Raw genomic sequence first — 23,630 nt, 5'->3', positions numbered from 1 at the left:
AGAAAATACAAGTATTACGCTGTCTACTAAGAAGAAGAAAAAAAATCTTAACAGCTAACAGCTCCCACGTATGTCCCTACAAATGCATCCAGAATTGTAAGTAGCAGGAAAGCATTTATCACAGAATGTCCTTGGCAGTCACTGCTGTGTGATGGAGTCTCTTGTATACAATGTTGCTTCTGTTTAGTAGTCACTTCTCATTAAAATCTAATTTTTGTTCCACTTTTTAGATGATATATTCTCTAGCAGCCAAGTCAAGATACCTGCTCCTAAAACCAGATCTTCCCAAGCAGCCTCAGAACCAAAATCTGAAAGCAAGATCCTGAGCACCTTTGATGACCCGCTGAATGCCTTTGGAGGCCAGTAGTCAAGGGGATGTGTTGCAGAGAAGCAGCCTTCCTTAGCCCTGTCCAGCACTAATACTCTGGATTCTCTAATTCAGTAGAACTGGAATGAGATGGAAATGGATATTTAAATGAGATTACCCATTTTAAATGGTTAGTATTCTTTTGTGTTAGTCTAACTCTGCTAAATTATATATTTTTTAAAAAATACAGTAACCTTCTGCTATCATGTTTCCATGATGCCGAGATGAATACAGCCTGTGCAATACCTGCAATGAAGTAATCTATTATATAAAGTATAGTTTGTTTTATTGAACAGATCTATAGATAATTGATAAATAGTAAATGGAGTCTGTTAAACTTGATCTGTCTGTACCTCTTAGTTTCCTCTTTACCTCTTGCTCAGAGCGTGTGCATCGTGACTTGAAAGCTACCAAAACCACTACTATGCCTTGTCTGGGTCAGCTGCCACCTACTGAGCTAATGGGAGGGTAAGGCTGGGTTCAGTACCAGTTACAGCTTCTCTTACAGAATGAAGCAGTTAGCAAATCTCAGAGTAGGACTTGTTACCAGCTCTACTGGGGTGTTTCATATAGGCAGTTAATGTGGGCTATAAAAATAACAACAGCTAATGCTTCTCTGCCAGGAAGAGTGTGTTACTAATGAGCACCAAGTGGTGCATGAAGACAGCAGAAACCTAACAGTGTCTTCTGTTCAAGTTGTAGGCCATTAAATGAGATTTTTCACCTGCATGGAGCTGCCAGTGTTTTGCAAGTAATAGTTTTCACAAAGTCCCATCTGTGCAGAGTACGCTTGGTCTCATCCAGGCAGACAAGCCTGTGCACATACTTTATGGAAAGACTCTTTTGTGCCTAAAGGCTTGCTGTCTGCTTTCCCTTCTCCTCCATAGCACAGTGTAAGCTATACAGGAGGTTGCTACTCTGGAATCCCTCTAACTGTGGAATGTATTTGGTCTAACTTTGCTTCCTGTATTTTCTAGAGTCCCTTCTGAAACAGCCATTAACAATACTTGATACCCAGTGGTAGACACTTGCTCTCCTGCATGCATACAAGCAGAGGAAATACCTAAATGCAGGAAAATCAAATGTTTATTATCCAAGCGACTGCTTGCAATTCTGACTAGATTCACTGCTTTTGTGATAGTGTCTGTATTATCTCAGACTCTAAAGACTGTTCTGCTGTGAATTTAAAGCATATGCTCAGAGGACTTCTCTGAGATCAACTCCCACTTGCACTGAAGCGCTCATTCTGAGATTCTGAGACATCTGGTTCGTCTCTTGTTTCTCAAGCTGAATTTCCTTTATCAGGCACAGTAAATACTACAGCTAAAATATCTAGCATTAATGAGGGTAAAGCAGGAGGAAAGGTTGGAAGGAATAAAGGAGAAACATGATGTATTAATTTGCACCATAGGTGGGCCTGGCAATGATTCATGTTAAGTGGGGGGGAAGCTGAGAGTAGCAGCTTGAAAGAGTGTGGGGGCTATTTGAAAATGGGTGTTTGCAGTGAAAGCACTTGAACTTTATTTATAGGCATTACATCTGCTGCATATGCCTCATACGTGATTTGGACTGCTTCTTTACTCCTTTCTTCTGTGCTTAGAAGGGCTTCAAAGATAAGATGATGAAGAAAAAGATGGTGAATTTTTCTGTTTCTTATCTGTATCTTATTGGCCCTTCACATTAATAACTTCTATTAAAAGAGTGCTGTTCACAAGCTAAGAACCCTAAGGGCCAAAAGCTCTTGGAGTAAGAAAAAACAAGTCCCTGCCTTAATGTTTTTTAAACTTTCATGTGAAAGCTCAGCAGAGAAAAGCTCTTAATAGTGTATGATATAGATGATATAGATATGTATTGATAGATATATAATGAAATAGATCAGAACCTTTGTTCCCACCTCGTCTTTCTAAACTGGAAGATGGAGAGTGTGTGCCTTTCCTCATGTCTCTTCACATGTGAAAATGAGGTCTAGGCCCTTCACTTCCGGGAGGGCTTGGTCTAAGGGATGACTTTTTGAACTGGGTTTTGGCTAGATGGTTTGGTTTTGGGTTCTGTGGTTTTTCGGTGACTTGGGGGTTTTTGTTATGTGGGTTTACTTTTCAGGTTTCGTTTTGTTTTTTTTTTTTGATTTTTCTGTAAATTTAATAAACTAAACTAGAGCTGCATACTTCTGGGAAGGGCAGAGCTGAAGGCTCAGTATTACAGCATCCAGAAGCTCTGATGGTTCATACCTGCTACGTGCTTCTCAAAAGCCGCAGTTTTAACTGGGCCTGAAACCTAACAGTGAGTCAGGGTAGGTCTTGTGTATTTTAAAACCTAAATGGAAAGTAAAGTGGTTAATGTTATTAGCACCTGCTAAGAGGATAAGCTTGTTTTCCCTAGCCTGTGATCATCGAGGGGCCCCGCTGCTTCTGGAGCTTGCCCTGGCCCACCTCACGGTGAAACGGGAGCACAATCGAGCGCTGACCTTCAGAGAAGGTGCCCCCAAGCCAGGGGGGAATGTTCGTGTCCTGGGTGGGAGCACGGGACGAGCCGCCGGAGCCACCTCAGCGCTCCTCTGCCCCGGCCGCCGCCCGGCCCCGCCGCACTCCGCGTCCCAAGAGGCAGCGCGGCCGCCGCCGCCATCACGTGTCCACCGGCAGCGCTGGGGGCGTTGCACAGACGCACAGAGCGGTTTGGGGCAGAAGGGGCCTGGAAGCCCATCCCGTTCCCCCCGGCCCTGAGCAGGGACACCTCCCACAGGAGCGGGCTGCCCGAATCCCCGTCCAGCCCGGCCTCCACCACCCCCGGGAATGGGGAAGTGTATCCGGGTCCCTCCCTGCGCACGCGCTGCCGCCCCGCCTCCTAACGACCACAACAAGCGGCCCGGCGGGCGCCCGCCCCTGAGGCGCCGAGAGCTCCGCCCCCTGCGGGCGCTGATTGGCCGAGGTTCGTGAGAGCGGCCGTCCCATTGGCCCGCGGGAGGAGCTGTCACAGGGCGGGGAGCGCGGGGGCTGCCGGGCGGCACCTCCCAGTCCTGCCCCCGGCGGCTCGGGCTGCGCTCCCGGTCCGCGCGTCCCGCCGGGCCCGGCCGGCTCCGGCAGCTGCGGCGGGGGGACAGGGACCGTGTCTCCCCCCGAGCGGGCCCGGCGGCGGCAGGTGAGGTGAGACCCCACCGTCGCTCGGCGGGTTCCGGGCCCTCTGGAGCGCCGCTCCTGCGGGTACCGTGCGGCGGCAGCGCCGAGGGCGGCGGGCAGGGGGCCGCGCTCCGCCGGCGAGGCTCGCGGCCCGGCAGGAAGCGGGGCCGGGGCGGCGGTGGCGGGGCCCGCGGCCAGCCCGGGGAGCGGGGCCGCCCCGGGGCGCGGCGGGGACGGGGCGGCTGCTCGCCGTCCTTTGTTCCTGGGCGCTCCGCTGGGCTGCCGGGCTCCGGCCCCGGCCCCGCTGCGGCCATGGACGCCGCTGACGGGAGCACGGCTGAGCTGCCTCCTCCAACTGCCTTTCCCAAGCCCGGAGCAGTCCCCGCTCTTACGCCGTTCTGGAGGTTTTCTCTTGCTCTGACACTGCGGAGGGCTCAGCTCTCGTCAGGAGGCATTGGGCGTCTGGTTGTCATGTCGCTTGTGGAAACAAAAATAACAAAGGTAGTAGGTTGCTTCTGGAATGCTGACTGGGACTAGAGCCCTAAAACTACAACATTGGTAATATAATTTATGGTTATCTTGCCCTACCACGGTAATAACTTCGTGTTTCTTAACAACAAAATTAATTTAAATTCTCTTTAGCATTTACGTTTAGATGTTGTCAGAACTATATTTGTTTGCTTTATAGGTGAAAAATCCTAAAGATGAGCAGCAATGCACTACACATGTCTTCAAAGCTGCCTTGGCTAGAAGTGGAATGTAGTTTCCTGACAGATCTTCTTACAACGAAGTTGTAAATCCGTTCTAATGGCCAACAAGAAAGAGCCTCCTTTTTTTAATAAAGATAATATGGGACCATTTCACTACAAACTTCCTTTCTATGAAACTATGGAGCTCTTCATTGAAACGCTTACAGGAACCTGCTTTGAACTGCGAGTGTCCCCCTTTGAAACAGTTATTTCTGTGAAAGCTAAAATTCAAAGACTGGAAGGTACTATTCTCTCTTATTTCAGTGTAAACTTTATCACTTTAGAAGAAGTCCTGTTTTAAAAAGCATAATTACTAAAATCAAACCAGAAAACTTAAATGTCATGGGTAGTAATATGTATAAAAACTAGGTGCACAGGTTTAATTGAAGCTGAGTAGTTTTTCTTTGTGTTTTCTATAAGTTCATGGCTTAGGCTTCACTGCAATTGGTATGTTTGCTCTTCTGGTGGGTTGTTTGGTTTTTTGTTTCTATGTACAATTATTAAGGTCAGTTGTAAAAAGTTTGTGGATTCTCTGACCCAAGTTGTTTGTTAACTAGCAAGGTTATAAATTTGAGGCATGCAATACATGTATATTGTAACTGAGCATACTTTAGATTGCTACTATGTTTGCTGCTGATTAGGTTAGTCAGTTTATGTTTTTTTTATGATACTGCAGTCACAAGAGTAACTGCAGTGCAGGCAAATCCCAAAGGCAGCTTTAAGTTACTGAATTGAATTTTGTTTAGATGAGTGATCTTTTGCTGGTAGACATCTGGCTGGGTGTTGCTTTGTCTTAAAGGGATAAACTTGACATGCTTTGCAAAGTGAAAATCTCCTTTAAGTTATGAGGCCAGTACTGATGCTAATGCAAGAATGAGTGTACGTTAGTCCCCTCTTACCTCTTTTGCACTATGGTGAGGGTGAGCTTGCACGAAAGAATGTGATTTGAAATATTTATATATTCATAGTAGAAGTATTGCATCCTCTATCATCTTCTTTCACTTTGGAGGGGTTAAAGAGCTGTACAGCTGCAGAAGCCGAGAGTATCAGAGTTGCTAATTTTAAGGAGAGGGATCCTCTCCTTCCCTAGTATACATGTATGTGTTTTTCGTCCTTCTGTCTGTGTGGAACCCATCCTCTGAGAGACGTAACATAATGCTGTAGACTGGAATCTAGGATACTCTCCTCCTCTTATGGAAATCTGCTCTGGTGGATGGAAAGAAGCCCAGACAGCTGGCACAAATCTTAAAGCACACAAGCATTGCAGCAACAGAGAGGACTATTTACTGGAAAGATGCACACAGCAGAAGCTCCACTGTGCAGATGACCAGATCTTACATCCGTGTAGGTACAGCAGTGCAGCTCTGTGGGGGGGGCTTTCGTTTGCTGTGGACAAGGCTGTAATTAATCAAAAGTCAGATAATGTGTCAAGATGCTCCCAGAGGCTAGAGGTGAAACAAGAAAAGGAAAGGGGTTTTCCTACCTATAATTGAATACAGGTGTAGGAGACATGGGTGGAATGATGATTGACAGTGAATGAAAAGGTAGCATAGGTAGTAGAGAAGAGAAGGCAGGCTATCTGGGCAGTATCAACGGTGCTTTAAATGATGCATTAAGAGATCAGTGGGAGGTGTGAGGAAGAGGGATTTGAATTCCTTGTAGTCCAAAATGTGAGACTGTGAATAGCCATACTCAGTTATACCTACAGCTTACAAAAGTAGCCTCATTTCTTATTAGAAGAACGGCTCAGTAATTAAGTTACAATAATGCTTATCTGGAATTTTGTTTGCATGTTATAGTTTTTAGGATGGTAAAGTAATTATGGCTTGGCTGCCTTCTGTATTGAATTAATAATAAGTAAATTTCATTAAACATGGAAGATGAGTTCACTGGTGCTTATCATTGAATTGTCAGCAGTCAGTTAAAATACTTTGTACTCCATAGCAGAGTTAAAATAAATGTACTGTTCTGATTAATGCTTTATGGAAGGCAGAATGAAAACAAATGGATCAATTATGTGTGGACGAAACAGATACACAATGACAAATTTAAAAATTTTATGTTGCATTTGGGTTTGCTATTGCATGTAAAATAACAATTAACAATTTTTCAGTGACAAAGTTCCTATTATACTGCATAAGTTCAAGCAGTAAATCACCCAGATGGAGCAAAAATTCAGAAGTAATTTTGTTGTGATTTAGCATAGGAAGGATAAAGCTTACATCTGTTCCTGCTGCAGGTTTTCACTTTTTATTATTGTATCATGTCAGCTTTTGGGGGATGTGAATCTCTCTTATTTAAGCTGCACTTGTGGTTGGAGAATGCCTCCTACAGTTCTGGAAGACTACATTAGGACCCCAGTTGTGCATATTTTCTACATTTGGATGTTGAGGATAATAGTATATAAGCAAAAAAAAAAAAAAAAAGATGTTTTGAAAAAGTGAGCTGTGACCTGAAAGCTCCAAGAAAAAAATCTAGAATTGTGTCAGAAGTTAACAAATTGTTGAAATATTATCAATGGCTGTAATTATAAGAGGCTAATAATAAAATTAAAACAAGACAAATTGATCTTTGTCAACAGCTGGAAAATCAATAGCTGTAGACTGTCTTCACCATAATAAAAAAGCATAATATGGATGGCATGTTAGGAATTTTGTCTACTTCAGCTACTGTTTGTCATTCTTGATGCCTGCTAGTGATCTGATATGGAAAGGCTTTGTTTAGACAGCTGTACTAGACTTTGGTACCTTACTAAGAAAGAGCTCCATGTTTCCAGCTATGTGTTTTCAGTGGTTTTAGTCAGTAAAGAATATACCTAAAACTTACAGGTTTTAATGCATCTGAAATTTCAGTGCAAGTCTTGTACTCATAAATTTAAATTATACGATATCTGATGTGTGTTTGGATCAGATCCAGGCATTTGTCCTCAGATATGTACTATGTGAAGTAAGCAGGAGATTTGTTGTAGTGTTGATTTTGGAGCCTCGGGTAAATCACTCCTAGTCTCAGATTCACTGACTGAGCCCTTTAAAATGGTTCACCTGGGAAGAAATAGCTTTCTTTGTCTCTACTGGTGGCATAAAAGCTGGAATACACACACAGTGCTACTTACTCCATTGGTTTTACTTGTTAATCAGTGTTGATGGACATGGATAGGATGATATCTGAATTTCAAAGTGGCATGAAAGACTGAGCAGCTTTAACATGGGTAGTGCTTAAAAAAATGAACATTTCATTGAAAGACGAAGTAATGGGGTTTTTAAATTGAGCTCTCTTTGCTTTCTCCATTGCACAAGTCATTGTAGCTGCTGGGATGGGCAGAGTTTAGTATTCATTTGGAAACACCAATTATTACAGTGTTTTACGGACAGAGAATTTGGGTAGCATATTTGTAGTAGTGGTTAATTAATCTGTTAAATAACTATAGATAATAACTGTAATGTTTGTGGGGAAAGATAGGGTTGAGTCTCAAGGGAGGAGGTGGGCTTTGGATTTGGTAGTGGTGGTATTATTGTTGTTAGCTTGCAGGAATTAATTTGAATTCTTTGGTATAGAATGTTAGGGTATTCATTTATGTAGTTAGCTTTAAAATAAAAACCAACTTGTTAATGGTTTGTTAGGTGAGTACTTGCAACTGATTTTTATACATAATGTATGTGGAAACATTGACCTTTTTAGATGAAAATTTAGATGTTCTCTTTTGCTTGTATTATTATAAAGGGGGAAATGAGAACTAGCTTTCAGAACACATCTTGATTTCAGTGTTCAGTAGGTGTTCCCTTGTGTTCAGCAGGGAAAGACAGATGCAGCAGTAATTTTGTTGTGTATGTGTGTACTCAGTTCATTGTGTGAGTTATTTTCCTGTAGTCTTTTTGCTGTCATTATTTTGCTGCCTGTGTATGTTTATGTGTGAAACTGCCTGCCAGCAGCTTCAAATTAAATAAAAGAAACTGGAAGAATGTCAAGCAGACTTCATATGGATGCTGTAATTTCTTTTAATATTCTGTGAATTCAGAGTATGTCATAGTGATATTTATTACTATTTGCCTTAGAGAAAATAGCTGTACTTCTGCCAGGACTGGTGTACGTGGATTGCACAAGTGTCATGAATTTTTAATGGAACTGATCCTGCTTTTTTCTGTTTGCTACTTCTCCCCTACATCTTCTATTTGCTTTATGATTTGCCTGTTTACTGAGCTGATAGAGAAGTTCGTGAAGCATTTTTTAAGTTTGTGCCTTGTCTGAGCTGGAGAAACATTTCTGTGAGTGCAAGACTGCTCATAGTGGATGGCTGCCAGAGCAGCATCTGGAGTCTGTAAAGTAAGGTCACCTTTGTCAGGAAATTTTGTTGGCCTGCATTCAGGTACTGGTGATTTGCTGTCTTTAGTCTGTTTTTAGTGAGTCCCTTCGACAGAGGAGGTCAGTACTGACTCCATTTACTCTGCCATAGTTACTGTCACTCAAGTGAAAGCTGGGGGTTTAACAATTAGGAAAGCGCTCCTGCCACTAACCTCTTACTAATGTAGCCAGTTTGTACAGGAAATAAGACTTGTCAGCCAGCTTCTCTGTAAACAGAGGCTCTATCAATTTCAACACTGAATGAAAGATAAGTGCAGTTTGAATTTTGACAGTGGTGTTTTTAAACATAGAACTTTATGCCCACAACATAAAATCAAGAGGTTTTTTGAAATCTACAGGGTTTTTAATTTTTTTCTCCCTGTGTCAAAATTGACAATATCAGTTTCTGTGGTGAACCTACTTACCATGTCAAAAAGAAGAGTAAGGGAGGGAAGCTTAAGGCTGTATATGATATGCTGATTCAGAGACAGGATAGGGTAGCTGCTTCTCTCCTCTCTTTTTCCCATTTTAGTTGGTCACATTGGCAGTGCACCTGCAGCCATTTCAATAGGTAGTCTGCAGAGTCTGTCCTCCTGTAGCATCACCTGGACAGCTCATTCCCATTTGAACATTGAGATGTAGCTTATTGCCTTGCTTACTTCTCAGTACTGATTCGGGGCAGGCCAGTGATACCATCATGTGCTGCTTATGGAGAGGGTATAGTGGGTGGCTATCTCACAGTTCTCATTATGGTTGGCAGTTGTACATAATGATCTCATGTGCAAATGTCTCCTCAAGAAATCCTTACTGTAATCCAGAAAAGGGATGACTGATGAATATTTTGCTGCCTCTGAAGCTATAAAGCACAGACTATTTCCTTAGTGTATAAATACAGAATTCTAAGAAAGCAGTATAAAAGGGAATAAGTAATAAAGATGTGTCTGCTTCCAATTACAGCAGAGTATCCTCTTTTCATCTGTTCATTTCATCAAAAATACATTGTCATTGTTGAATGAGCAAAACCATGTTTCACTCCAGTACTGCCAGCTGCAAGCCAGCCTTTTTAACAAACACTCTCTCAGTTTATCAAAGTAATTGGAAATTGCTCCTTGGAGGCTGCTGAAACCATAACAAATGCAGACAGTAATAAGATTGTTTGTAATCAGAAGAGTGCAAAACAACACAAAAAACTTTAGTGGAGACTCACTGGCTATTGCCAGCTTGTTCTTTTGCTTACACTGCTGTCTTGAAACATAACCAATAACCAGCTATTAAATAGCCAGCAGTGTAGTAGTAATTATGTTAGTCTACTGTATGAACATACTCTTCTTATAAATGTCCTGTGGACTTCAGAGGATATAAGATTCCTGTTCAGTGCAGTCAGGAGGAGTAAAGTTGTGTTGGTTCGTCAGAACAGGGAAGATCTGGATATGAGCTGGGGTGAGAAGAGGAAATTGTCATCTTCTTTAAAGCCTAAAGAAAAACAATGACAGTTCCTCCAAAGTGCACTCCCCCTTCTGCACAGGGATGTCTCCTGCTTGCCTGTTAATTGTGCTTGGACTTTGATCCCCTCTTCTTCCTTGCCATTGATGGGTATTGGGAGCTTTGTGCCCTTCCTCTGCCTAGCAAGGGACTACTTTGCTGATCCCTACTACAGCTTGCTAAGCATTCTCACAAGCCTTCAAAAGCTTGGATGTTTTTGGGAACTATCTTAAAGACCCTGATCTTTGTGTTCCCCTCCTGCCAGAGGTATTTAGGGAAGTCTTACTGTGTAGCACTGCCACTTACATTTCCTTTTAAGTATCTGAACATATAATGAATAAAAATATAAGATAACATTATTTTAATGTAATCTTTAGGAAAATACATTTATAGAGTTTGGTTTTTAGTATGAGAAATAGTGTTTAGAACTTCTTGAAAAAGTAGTTCTTGATCTTTATAGATATAGATTTTAATTAACATTTCTCATGAATGTACAGTGAGATCTTAATTACCTGGGTTTCACTAGACAAATTTAGCAACTTCCTTGTGATGCTGGAGGGATTTTTTTTTTTTTTTGGGGGGGTGGTCTGAGATGTCTCATCATTTCGTAACTTTTTATTCTATCCAAAATTTGGAATGTGGTAGCATTCCAGTAAAGTGTATGAAGGTCTCAAGTTGTACTTTTGTTTATTATCTTTAATGTTTATTACATCTGTATCTAACTGAGTTGACTATGCAGGCAAAAATTGTGTAGAATTTGGATTCTATTTGTATAGAACACAGATTTTTAAAAAGAACAAGTATTCAGTATGCTTACTTTCTTTTAACAAAAAATAGCCAAATCATCCCAGAACTTGGGCTGAAAGTGAGTATTACTGGATGTTAGTAATAACATTCTGATGGCTTGAAAAAACACCCAGAAAAAGTGTTTGTAGGATGAGGTTTAATTAACTGCTATGGTACTGAACTGTACATACCAACTTTGAGGTCCCAAATCAAGCAGAGATAAGAACAGATTTGGACTTCTCACTGCTGTAATAGAGCTGGCACCAGTCGCCTTAATGTGATTGTCTGTACTGTGAGTAATACAAAATACCAGTCTCTGATTAAATTATTCAGCAGTTTTGTAGGTAGAGTTTTATCCTGTTTTTCCCATCAGTAGACATAAAGCCCTGAAGTTCAGATAACATGAAAAAAACCTCCCTTATCTGATGACTGGAAAAAACAAGTATTCAGTAAACCTGAAGCAGCTGAACACTTCTACACACTCTCTGCTGAGCCAAAAGGTTGAACTTTGTGTGTGAGCTAAAGCCTTCTGAAAATCTTTGGTTTTAATAACTATATGGAGGTTGGATGTCATGGCTGAAGACTGCTCAAGTGGCTGTCCTTGTCTTGCTTCTTCTTTCTCCTGTGATCCAGTTTCAGTCTATCAGCCCCAGACTCTTCAAAAATCAAAACTTCCCTGAAGTCTTCTTGCCAAGCCTTAAGTTATTTGTTTGTGGTTTTTTTGTTTAGGTATTCCTGTCTCTCAGCAGCACTTAATTTGGAATAATATGGAACTGAAGGATGACTATTGTTTGGATGATTATAAGTAAGTGTAGTAAAAAATTGTTTCTAAATTGTTAGCATGAACAACAGAAAATGCTATAAAAGTTTGTTTGTTATTATTTCCAGCATTTCAGAAGGCTGCACTCTGAAGTTAGTTCTGGCTATGCGAGGTGGACCTGTTAACACCAGAAGAGGTAGGTGTTAAGGAAGTTAAAGATAGTGATTTTCATGCAACATCTTATAACTGTAAAGAGCTTCTCTTAGGTAAGCATTTTAGACAATGAGATTTCAGTTCCAAATTAATTGGAAAAATACTTAACAAAAATGGAAGATTTTTTTCCCCCATCTTCTCTTAGCATATCAAGTGCACTTTGTTCACTCTTAAATTAAGTATATTTGTCTGTACAGAATTGTCAAGTCATAAAATCAGCAATTCTTCACTTGAAGAAAAAATTATCCTGGAATGTCATTATACAAATACTTTTTAGAATATGGTCAGTAAGAATCAGGCATTGCTACAGTTTATCGGACGATAAACTTGGTTATGTGGATCATCTTTACAGGAGTGAAAGTGAAGAAATTCCCTTGATAATATTCACTTGGGAAAAAACATATATTCTAGCTTGGGAATTCCTGTTATTATCTGAGCTGAGTTCTCAGAGGTGATCAAAAGAACAATAATACTGTGGTTTTATTTTGGATTTTTTAATCTTTTTAGTTCCTTTGAAAGATCCTATCAGGGAAATGGCTGAATACATGGATCCTGCTAGAGACAAGATCTGGGAGAAAGGGCCATCCAACAAACAAGTCACCTTCTTAGTGTATCGCGAAGGAGATCGCTTGAATTTCTTCCGTGTGGTTGACCGCGGCGATGGCACTTTAACACCACTATCTGAGTCTTTGAGGTAAAGTTGGTTTTAATCTTTATATTATTCTTCAAAAGTGGGTTGCTGTGTAATTTTCAGCTGTATTTGTTGGTTTTATCAGAAGCATATCTGGCATATTGAAAGAATTATTCCCTAAAGGCTATTAAATTGTTGTAACTTTCTAACAGCACAGGAGTGCTTTGTGGTCAGTGGTTGTGCTGATGGATCTCATGTCACTGTGCAATAATATAGTGAGATAAAAATGACTTCATACTTCAGGCAATTCTCAACATTCCAGCCCTTTCTGAAAAGGAACATGTTGTAGGAGAGTCAAATAAATGTTTTATTAGGTATTAAAAACTTATTTTAAGTACTTTCTCTAACATCTTAAGGCATTTAATTTTGTAAATACATCCAGATTTTGGATGTAATTAGGCCTCAGGTTAGCTACTGTTGAGATACCAAGCTTGTGTCAATTGCTGTCAGAATCCAGTGATCTTATAATCAGAAGGACAGATGTATCACTTTACCTACTACACTGTAGTTGTATTTGCAATTTTACAATTTACAAAGTTTGGTAGTTTTTTTCCTAAAACTATCAAAATGGATACCTATTTAAAATTCTTGCATTCTGTTTTTATACTGCAGCTTTTGGGTAGGTACTTTCATCATCTCAAGAACTTCATATTTGTACGGCTGTAAGAAAAGGAGTCCCTTTTCTGGGAACTAGCTGTGTTTTCTCCAAGGCTAAGGCTCAAGCTGCTTTAAGTGACTATTCTTGTTTCTGTTTGCAAAGGGAAAGCAAGAGCTTTGTGCCAGGTTTATATTGTTTGTATTCAGAGTGATACTACTCTTAAAAATTTTTATAAAACATCCATACTTAAAAACCACTGACAGAAAGAAATACCAAAGCTGAATTCCCACATTGTTATATAAAGTAGAAAGACCTGGTGTTTGATATACAAGGAAGAGAAAAGATACAAATATTTTAGATCTGTGATTTTTCTTTCAGCCTTTGTACTCTTTCAGTAAAAAGCCACATATGGTATTATTTGAAATAGGTTTAAAAAAGCATAATTGGTTAAGAACTGAGAGCCTGTCTGCTGCATTGGGCTAGATACACTTCTGGAAAGATGAGCAGACTGATGTAATACTTGTTCTTCCTGTTACCACCTTGTTCCTATTTAACTTCTGGCTCCAGTAAACATTGAAACCCATTCACAAAGCTGGGACTGTGGATGCTATACTGTGAGTTAGTGCAAGGAGTTATCATAAGGAGCTTGAAATTTTATTTTTCATTTTCTCTGGTATCTGCGTACATGTTGAAATTTTAGTGTGTGTGTTAATTTTTTTTTTTTCCATTTAAAACTAGTATAGACAGTGGTCTGAAAGTTTTTGTACTTTCCCATGGGGTAATCCTAATGTACAGATTTACTAGTAATTTTACTGAGATTGGCTAAATATTGCAAATGGGAGGAATAAAACACACTCATTTGGCTCTTGCAAGGTACCTGGGTAAGCCTTTCAAAACACAGCAGCACATAGGGCTTAAGAAATGTGCTGGTGCTGGTCAAGTGAATCAGTTGGGTTGGAAGCCACTTGAGTTGAAAACTTTCAGCTTGAGTTGTTTCTGTTTTTCTGTGCTTTCTATGGGAGTTCACTTATTAGCTTTTCTAGTAAGGCAGATAGTAATTTGGAGGGGAAGGAAATCCTAATTCCTGAGTTTGTTACCATGGCTGGGTGAGACTGTGGGAAATCGAAAAAGCAGCAAAGGGAGGAGAGAATGGAAGCAAGTCAGACCTTTTTGTTTGATCTTTATGGAGTAAAGCTGTGGGTCATTCTGAATACTACTGAAAACTACTAGTTTCCCATGCTGACAGGTGTGTTCATATATGTGGGTATATTGGTGACTAAGCATTTTGAAGCACGTGTTTATCATCCTTTTTCACATTGCTGATACCCGGAGCAGAATTTGACTGAAATTTAGAAATGAGACGTTGGTTTTTATAGTTCTCCAGATAATTTTATTTTATCTGTGCTTGAGTTACTGGTTAAAACTTGACAAAAGTATAAATGCATACAGTGATCATTGTATCTGGGTTAGAAGAGAATTGAAGCTGTGGTGAAGGACTGGCAGACAACGGGTGCCAGAAGGGTTTCAAAGGTAATAATTTTTGAGACATGCATTTTACAAGGAAGAGCTCTAGAATGTTGACACCTATGGACAAAGTAAATATAAAATTTACTCATTGTAAAATGGGCTGAAAATATCATTAATATCAAATGTCCCTGTCCAACTTCTTTAATCTTACAATCACACTAAAGCAAACAAAAAATCCTTTTGTCATGCTTTTTTTTTTTTTTTTTTTTTTTTTGGTATGCATTTTTGGTGTCCTATTTGTCAGAAAATGGAACAAAAAGATAACATTTATTTTTGCATTAAAAAAAAAAGTCAAAAACCAACCAAACATGAGACATACCACTTTGCTTTCTATCCTTACCTAGCAGGAAGGAACGTTCAACAAACTCTTTTTACTTGGTGATGTAAACCTTTGTAAAGATAAAATCTTGAGGTTTTTTTTTTAGTGTTGGGTTTTTACCAGGAGAAATATGAATATGTAATATATATGCTGACTGTTCCCATATGGAATTGCTCAGGTTTTGGTAAGAAATGTCTGGTCTATTTTGTTGACTCTTGGTTTGAGTTTGCTGCTGTCTTGCTCTTCACACTGTCTCCCAGCTGTGCTGCCTTTGGAATTTTATTACATTTTTAGGAACTGGATTTGGAGAGTCAGTGCAAAAAATGCTGGCTCTAAAAGCAGCAGAGTATTTCCAAGAATCAGGTAAGATGCCAGCTGTAATTAGTGACGTTTTCTTTTTGGTACTGACTTCCACATGACTTATAGTTCTTCCTTGATCTCTTCTGGAGAGTAGAAATTTAAGCTAAATCTACTAAGACATTTGTACAAACACAGGGAAATTAAGGGAATTGCCTGCTTGTCGCGATTTCTAGATGCCGACAGTGTAATGGAAGAGCTAAAACTCTCTTTAAAATGTATTACCTACAGTGTTGAAAATGTATCAGTTTGTAATGAATTGGACAATCCTAATGGTTCTTTCATTTCAGTGTCAGATGTTGAACGTGTTACTGATCAATGCTTCATTGCTTCATAGGAAAAACAAGTTAGATGCTGATTTTTAAAACCTTGAGGTTTGGCATTCTGTTAGGTTGCGGAATGGAAAAAGGAAATGTCATGCTATAAACTTCCAGTGACTACTGACTTAAAATATTTTGTCTTGGGACTAGCAATTCTAATTATTTATTTTTTTTTTTCCAAATGTGAGACTCTTTTGAATTTTGGAAACCTAAACTGATCTTTTTTTTTTTCTTTTTTTTTTTTCTTTTTTTTTTTTTTTTATTTTGAAAGGGAGAAATAGAATATCACATCCACATGGGTGACCCCTCCATTTCCATTTATGGTGAGAACACCCCTCGGGATGGATAGAAATTTGGACTTTTCCTTCCATGACAGTGTCTGGTTAATTGGAAAACTGATCAGCTTGTTGTCTGAGTCACACACTTAACAGCTTTGGCCATATCTTCAGGAGACATTTGTGGAACTGGATATCCCCTCTGTGGGGAAAATATATAGTGAGTGTGAACCAACTGTATATGATATAACAACTTCCCAGAAGCGTGGCTGTGTGCAGATTTCAGCAACATCATTTTGCCCTAATAAGGGATGCTTATATGGATAAATGGATTTGAAATATTGTTGCATACAGTTTTACATAATGTTTTGTCAACAGATCAACTACGGATATGACTTCCTAGTTGTGAGAATACTCTACATTGAAAATGTAATTAAATTACTTCACAAGAGGATGAATACAAACTTTCTTTTATTTTCAGCGGTGGTTCAGTTTATAATATATATGCTGATGATGAAGATGAGACAGAGGCATCACCTTCTGGCCAACAGATTCTTGAGAATTCAATTACTATGAACAAAATGAAACTGCTCAAGGCAAAGATGGAGAACATGAATCTGAGTAAAAAGGTGAAATTGTGATTTTAATTTTTTCTGTCATAAAATGGCATGGGCTTTCCTTGTGCTGCCTTTTCTAAAAAGTAGATCAGATTCTCTGCCATATTGGGAAGTCAATTATCATGGATAGATGATTTCTCAACTATTGGTTATGTAAATAGTATTGTATAAACATTCTGCTGAAGGGCATTGGCATTCCTCGGACCTACCTGCCTTCATTCAAAGAATTCATTACTAGTTCTGGATTTATTTGTAAGGGTAGATTTTTTGGGTAGGTGGGTGGATTTTGTGGGTTTTTTTGTTTGGATTTTTTTCATCCAATACTTTTAAATAGCATTGTTTTGCAGTATTGCTCTGGTAAATGTCAGTGTTTCTCTTAAAATGAAATTTCATTAGATGTACTGTAACTGAAAAGCCTGTAAAGTGAAATATGGGAATGATACTATCTTGAAAATAAAACTTTAAACTGGTGCTCGCATGTGACTAGGTTACCTAAATGTAACATGAAGAGATGATGCTTCCTTACATTTTTTGTTGTGTTTGAGACCTGAAGCTCCTCTGGATAACTTGATGGTATTCTGGCTTCTTTTTTCTGTTTCTCTGATATATCACCTATTTATTGAAAACATTTCCTGATTATAATCTTTGATTTTATTACTCAGATGTTGGGGTGAAGTCTTGATGGCTAGTAACATACGAGGGAGTAGAAAGAAGGATGTGGCCTTACACTGTCTGAATTCTCAGAATATATTTTCAGTCAGGTCTTTGGAGTGCAACTGGAATTCAAATACTAATTGTTGTTGTATCTGTGATTTTTGACTTTGGTTGGGCTTTTTTTTTAATAGCCTAAGAAAACTGTCAAGGTGAAGCCTCGCCCTCCCATGACTCCTCGACCATCGAGTGGCTCAGTGGCTGCTGCCCGTCACCGCTTTCTCAGAGTGCTGCCCCACATCGGACAGTCGTGCCTACCTCCTCCTGGGAATTTGCATCAGTCAGAATCTCCCCAAAACGCGCTTTCTGCACTGGCTACTTTGGCCACTACTGGTAGAACAATGCCATCCACAGCTAATCACTTCCTTAAGGAAGATGACACTTGGCAGAGCAGCTCTTGGTCTCAGCCAGTCAATAGCATCAGGTTACCACCGAAAATATCTCGTGTTGAACTAGAAAATGCAATGCTACCTACAAATAGTATTCTGACTCCTGTTTCATCCCTGCCTGCAAATTCAGAAAAAGCACCTGAAAATGCGACCTCAGCAAGTGAGGAGGATGCTGTTTTGTTTCCAAATCTAACGAATGTGGAACTATATGGAAGAGAAGAAGAACATCTACCTGAACCAGATGCTTTTGCTTTTTTAGCAGAAGGAAGTACTGCTGAACAATGTAGTGAGATATATGACATAGGAAATGTGAACCCAGAGCTTGAACTGCCTGATGGAGACAAAGATTCTAAGGTTGTAGAGCAGCATAGAAAACCTATTGGCAAAGTGCTGAGCACTGCAGCAATGGAGACTGGTCTTCTCAGTACTCGTGAATTAAATCCTCAGAAAAATCTGCTTTTGTCTCCCCTGCGGTATTCAGCGCAAGTGGCACATCACAGTACTCTGAAACCACAAGCACAGCCCAGATGCTTTGAGGCTGGTAACTTGAGATCTACGGCCTCCCCAAATGTGCTTCGATCGGTAGAAGTACACAGTATAGCAGACTCCTCTTTTTCTAGGACCACTCAATTTTGTAGTGTCAAAGTAGAGTCACTTGGCAAAAGACCTGATGTAATTTCTAAAGCAGAGGCTAGGGACATCACAGATGTGGCTAGCAAGGCATCCAAAGAACCTGCGAGTTCTGTAAGTAACTTAGGATTTCTGGCTTCGTTGGCCCGAAGCACAAACAGGGAAAGTTTACAGAGTTCCTGTGGGACTGACAGGTTTCGGACTTCTGGTATTGCACTACCTACAAGCCTGCAGCATTTTCAGGAAGAAAGCTTTAGAAAAACTTCTCCAAATGAAGCTGCGGAATATATTCTAGTGAGTATACACATGTCCAAAGAAATCAGTTTTCCTGTTTCTGTGATACTGATGTTACAAAACAACTGTGTATGTGTGTTTTGTGTCTTGTCAGGAGAGGCAGATGGACTGTGGGAGGAGTATTTAAATGCCTGATTGTCTTAAACTGTTTTCTGAATGGCTGATGGTATCTAAACTGCCTGTTTATCTAAACAAGTCCTAGAAGTAATTTTTCATTAAGATTAAAGTGATTGTTCAGTTCACAACTGAAATTATGAGTTACTGTAGTGATAGTTATGAGTGTGTGTGTCATCTGGCTTCTGCTTCTCACTAATTATCATTTGCTCTAAAGTGTGCCCAGTGACTGGCACCATGTATGCCAAGCTTCTGCTCTCTAATGTACTTTGTTGTTTCGGTGTATTTTGAAGTGTGGGGAGATTTATTAAATAGCCATTGAGGGTAAGGCTTTATGTTCCAGAATTGTAACTTTGTGTACAGAAGTTGTCTTGGACTCTTTGTGGGTAGATTGATAAAACGTTGATATCAAATAAACTGATAGCAGACTACCTACATTTCCATTTAACTTCATCTGCTAGTAATTTCCTTGTCAATATATATTTTTTTTTTTTTTAGTCTGCGCATGGGCTTGGAGTGAATGGAAGTATGGCAGCTGTAGGGAAAAGAGTAGGTAAGTAAAATATGATAATTAAAAATGACTCTTTAATCTTTCCTGATTCATCACACATACAGAGGACAAAAATAATCAAAAATAATCTGTCTTTGTAAGGCATAACTTCTAGAGTCCTTGCTGTATTACACTTCTATATCATGGTTAATCTTTTAATATTTTAAGCAATTCTTAAACAAGGAGATGGCATCCTGATCTAGATGGCAATCCAGATCCAGATGGATTATACCTGCAACTCTTCCTTAGCTTTTTTAATACTTAGTGAATCCTGCACATCATTTGTAGATCTAAATGTGAGTGTCTGTGCTGAAGTTTCCAAATTATCAGTTTTGCCAATACTTCTGTGACTGCTTCTGAAATTGTGTGCTTTTAGACGATGAAATTGTTAGCATGGACAAGTGTTGCTTGGAAATGTCAATGCTAAATAGGAATGGGGTGGGAGTGGTTGGTAGTGATGATGGGTGAAGTGTATTGACCGCCTGGTGCTACTATTGAGTGTAGTCTGCTGCATTTCAACTAAGAAATGACTGTTGGGATTAAAGGTGTGCTGGCCAAAAAATACTTGGGAATTCATGAGATAACTTTTTGGTAACATCCTGACAATATAGCAGTAGAAACACTAAAAGAATGTTTGAGAGGATGCATTGTTCCAGATGCGGGAAATGTGCTTAAGCAAGTTGTGGAGAAAGAACTTACTTCCACAGAGGGAAGTGGGGGGGAGAAGAAGAAAGGAGAATCCTTTTCGTTACGTGATCTCCAGTTAATAAAGCAACAGCCAAGAATTACATGACAAAAAGTAAAAATAAAGTAAATTTTTAAGTGTAGAAATTTTAGAAACATCTGCAAAGTGTCTAATGTAACTATATAGCTAACTAGAGGCCTGTAGTCTAATAATATACTTTCCTTGGAATTATAGAGTACCAGCAAGATTTTAAAATGTTGCAGTACTTATTTGGCAAACCAGTATACTAAATATATTGCATGTTAGGTACTTGATTGCCCAGTTGATTCTTTGTAAAGCCACTGTGCACAGTGCTTTCCCAGTGACAGTCTGTATTCATTTTACACCTGGGAAGACCATTAAGAGATGTGTTTCTTGATTTTTCTGTAACTTCTTGCTTACGTGAACTTTTAAGGGGTGTTCAAAATAACAGTTCTGTGCATTGTGATGACTCTTCCAAAGGTGTTCATAGGCTTGAATTGTGTTTCCTGTTTTGGCTTTCAGGGTTTATTTTTCCCTTCTCCTTTTAGACATTGGGGTTCTCACCTGAAGTATCCTAAGAAATGCAAAATAATCTGTGTTTCAAAAGATAACATTTTACTAATTTGTGAATAAGTTAAAATGTCTTTCCCATCCTTCTATATCTGAAAACAGGTGAAGCAACCCATCTTCCACCTGTGAATGGCTTAATTCAAGCAAAAAAGAAAATTTCAAAGCACTGCTTTCTTTGTGGCAAGAAAACTGGATTGGCAACCAGCTATGAGTGCAGGTAGGCTGAGTATATAACTAGCTGTTACTTAAAATTGATAGCTGAGTTAACCAAAAAGTTTTCTTTGCTATATGGTATTCTTTAAGCATAGCAAATCAAAAGGCAACCTTCAAAAAAGTTGCAATTCTCAGTTCAGCAAAACTGCAGCAAAACTCGGGAATGTTGCCCCTCTTCTGCTCTTGAGGTGTATGTTCTTCTGGGAAGGTCAAGAAATAGAAGGTAACAGAATGGAAGATACCAGGAAATTAACGAGATAACGAAAATCAATGACACTTCATACTGGTTGGAGAAGAACTTTCTACAGATACATGTTCTGTGAAGTTTCTCATCAGTAATGATACCTTTAAAACTTGAGGAACAAGCATATTTGGTGTAGTTTCTCAGAAATGTCCCTCAGATTTCTCCCTATTGTAGCACATCTTCAGAGTTTGTTAATTTATACAAATGTGTGTTCAACAAATTCGTGATGTGTGTTCTGCTTTTTGCAAGACTTCAGTTACCTTTGAGCATTTAGAGCATCTTCAACACAGAACACCAGAGTGCTGATCCCCCAGATTATTACTTCTAGACAACACTGTGAGACCTGGTGCTTGGTGGTGGTCTTCAGAAACTGTAAAAAAAAAAAAAAAATCCCCAGACAGACAAAAAAAACCTCCAAAGAGATGAAAAAACCTGAACAACAGTATTTTTTTTTCCACCAGGTATTTTTTTCTTAGTATAGTTTCCTATGAGCTAGTCAGTGTTGGGAACTGCTGCACTTTGAGGGCTGCATTTGGAGCTGATCTTGGTTCATGCCAACAACAGCAAAGTGAAAAAGAGCTTCTGCCATTGGGGAATCATACAGAGAATTTCAGGGTGAGGAATTATCTCCTTACTGAATCTTCAGTCTCTGATTTTGAAACAGTTTTGGACACTGCTCACTTTCCTGATGAGCAAATAGCTGCAAGCTCTTCTAAAATTAACTAAGCAGCATACTTAAGATTAAAAATTAAGGGGGTAATGGCTCATCTCCAAGAATAGCATTTGTTTTGGTTTCAAAAGGAGCAACCATAGGACATAGTAGAAAGCAAGGTAAACTAAATAGAGAATACAGTCATATGAGAAAAGTTGTGATTATGGGGCCAAGAACAAAAGAAAAGCAAATCTATTTCCAGGCACACAGAGCGTCAGGTACAGCTGCAGTGTTTATTATGAACCCAGATAAATAAATAGGGGATTATAATGTAATAGTTTGATGGCTAATGCTTAATCCATTTCAACAGAATTCTGATTTTGAGTGGTGTCAGTGTTTTACTGTCAAGAAACATCTCTATCAAATAATCAAGCAACAGGACACCTGTATGGGTCTCCAAATAAAGCACTTTTTCAGATCACATACAACATCCAAAGTATACTTTTCTCCTGGTAAGACTCTTAGCTGCAGAACTGTCAAGTTTGAAGCAAAATTCCGGATCTTACCTCATCAAAATTGCAACTGATACTGGGTAGATGAATGCTTTTGAAGTCCTCCAGGAAGTTATGTTCCCTCTAGTTTGTCTGATGTCTTAACAGCTGACTAAATCTGTATTTATTAATCTTAAATTGAGTTTATGCCAGGCAGAAGTTGAGCTGAAAACAACTGTTGTGATTGTCTGAGTGATGATGTGATTTTGAATTGAAATGCATTATATGGATTTTACCTGAGGGAATTGCTGTCCATGGTTTTGTCCTCTGAATTCTACTGACTAATATTGTGTGAGGTCCTTAAAAAAGAAAAAAGGTAAAACAAAGCTCAATTTACGAGTGTGTTTGATCCTAACTAGCTGGTTCCTGGAGTACTGATCTTGCTTATCTTCCCAGCTGAAGAGACTGTTGGGTCAAAACTAAAACATTCAGTGTGAAAAACGGAATTCTGTGTACCCCACCAGTTAATGTTATCAGTCAAGGATGATAACTATTCAAACAGCTCTGTCATTTAAGACATGATTAAGGAAAATGGCTCCCAGAATGTCAGAGCATCAAAAGCTTTGAAAAGCTTGTAACTTGTAATATTCTTGATTCTTCAGATGTGGAAACAACTTCTGTGCAACACACCGCTATGCAGAGACTCACACTTGCACCTACGACTACAAGAGTGCGGGACGGAGGTATTTACAGGAGACCAATCCCATTATTAGTGCACCAAAGCTTCCCAAAATTTGACATGGTTGTGCTGCATGTGGCCACTCTGCTGTTGAAGAATTGTATTGAACTGAGAGAAGCACTTGCTTAAACTGCATAATTTTGCCATGCCATGCTCCGTATTTAAAGATTTGCCAAGTAACAAAAGCACATGAGGATGCATCGAAGAATAATGTGAACACTACTGCAGTTAAAACTTTTCTTCTTGAGTGAATGAAAGGTTAAAAATTAGTTTCTGAAAACTTACACTATGATTTAACTGTTACTGCACGTGTTGTGTTTTACATTTGGAAAAGCTATTTCACTAGACAAGTCTTTAAAGATGCACTTTACTAACTTTACTGTATAACCAGAGTTGAGGGGGTGTTGTAATGAGGGTGTCATGTAATGTCTTCTGTACTCTTGTTTTTGTCCATTGTGTGGTATCTTCTAAGTTATTTCACTAGAAAGATCCTCCTCCCTCCCCTTTCTTCAAACAGCCTGTTTTGATATTTTTAGGGGATAGTGTGTTCCACCCCGTTTCATTCTGATTGATATTTGTACATTGTGTGTCCATTCTGAAAATTACATATCATCTTAATCACATTTTCTTAAAATAATGCTGTTTATATGACAAGTTTGTTTTTAAATAGGTTCCCTGTTTGTTGCCATTAAATATAAGAAACAACTTATTTTAACTTTTTTTGTAATCCTAGATTTTTTTAAGACTTCACAACTTGCTTTGTTAAGATGTTGAATGCTGTTACTGGAAGAAATTCTAATAAATATTAAATTTTA

The 23,630-nt window shown here is 39.2% G+C and overlaps 2 protein-coding genes across 17 annotated transcripts in view; both read left to right on the top strand.

Annotated features, from left to right (window-relative positions):
* WASHC2C (WASH complex subunit 2C) overlaps nucleotides 1–709 on the top strand; it is a 35,605-nt gene extending 34,896 nt beyond the window's left edge. For all 6 annotated transcript variants that reach the window (XM_085582488.1, XM_077784617.2, XM_085582487.1 and 3 more), the window contains one exon: nucleotides 231–709. In XM_085582488.1, coding sequence (XP_085438614.1) covers nucleotides 231–367 — 137 coding nt within the window. In that variant the 3' untranslated portion in view covers nucleotides 368–709. The remainder of the gene's footprint in view (nucleotides 1–230) is intronic.
* A 2,657-nt stretch (nucleotides 710–3,366) lies between these two features.
* ZFAND4 (zinc finger AN1-type containing 4) lies at nucleotides 3,367–23,630 on the top strand. Of its 11 annotated transcripts, XM_085582498.1 has the most exons (11): nucleotides 3,377–3,507; nucleotides 4,169–4,471; nucleotides 5,451–5,573; nucleotides 11,565–11,640; nucleotides 11,724–11,791; nucleotides 12,316–12,502; nucleotides 16,377–16,524; nucleotides 17,358–18,536; nucleotides 19,149–19,203; nucleotides 20,579–20,693; nucleotides 22,739–23,630. In XM_085582498.1, the coding sequence occupies exons 2-11, from the start codon at nucleotides 4,288–4,290 to the stop codon at nucleotides 22,872–22,874; spliced, it is 2,271 nt and encodes a 756-aa protein (XP_085438624.1). In that variant the 5' UTR covers nucleotides 3,377–3,507; nucleotides 4,169–4,287; the 3' UTR covers nucleotides 22,875–23,630. The 11 variants fall into 11 exon arrangements, with proteins under 11 accessions (XP_021394630.2, XP_085438617.1, XP_085438624.1 ...); XM_021538955.4 differs by lacking the exon at nucleotides 5,451–5,573 and having other exon boundaries at nucleotides 3,367–3,502; XM_085582491.1 differs by lacking the exons at nucleotides 5,451–5,573; nucleotides 22,739–23,630 and adding an exon at nucleotides 21,395–21,796 and having other exon boundaries at nucleotides 3,367–3,502.

The sequence above is a fragment of the Lonchura striata genome, chromosome 6, assembly GCF_050655825.1.
Source record: "Lonchura striata isolate lonStrDom1 chromosome 6, ASM5065582v1, whole genome shotgun sequence".
NCBI lineage: Eukaryota > Metazoa > Chordata > Aves > Passeriformes > Estrildidae > Lonchura > Lonchura striata.
The sequence above is the reverse complement of the archived record's forward strand: the minus strand, read 5'-3'. Positions and strand labels throughout refer to the sequence as shown.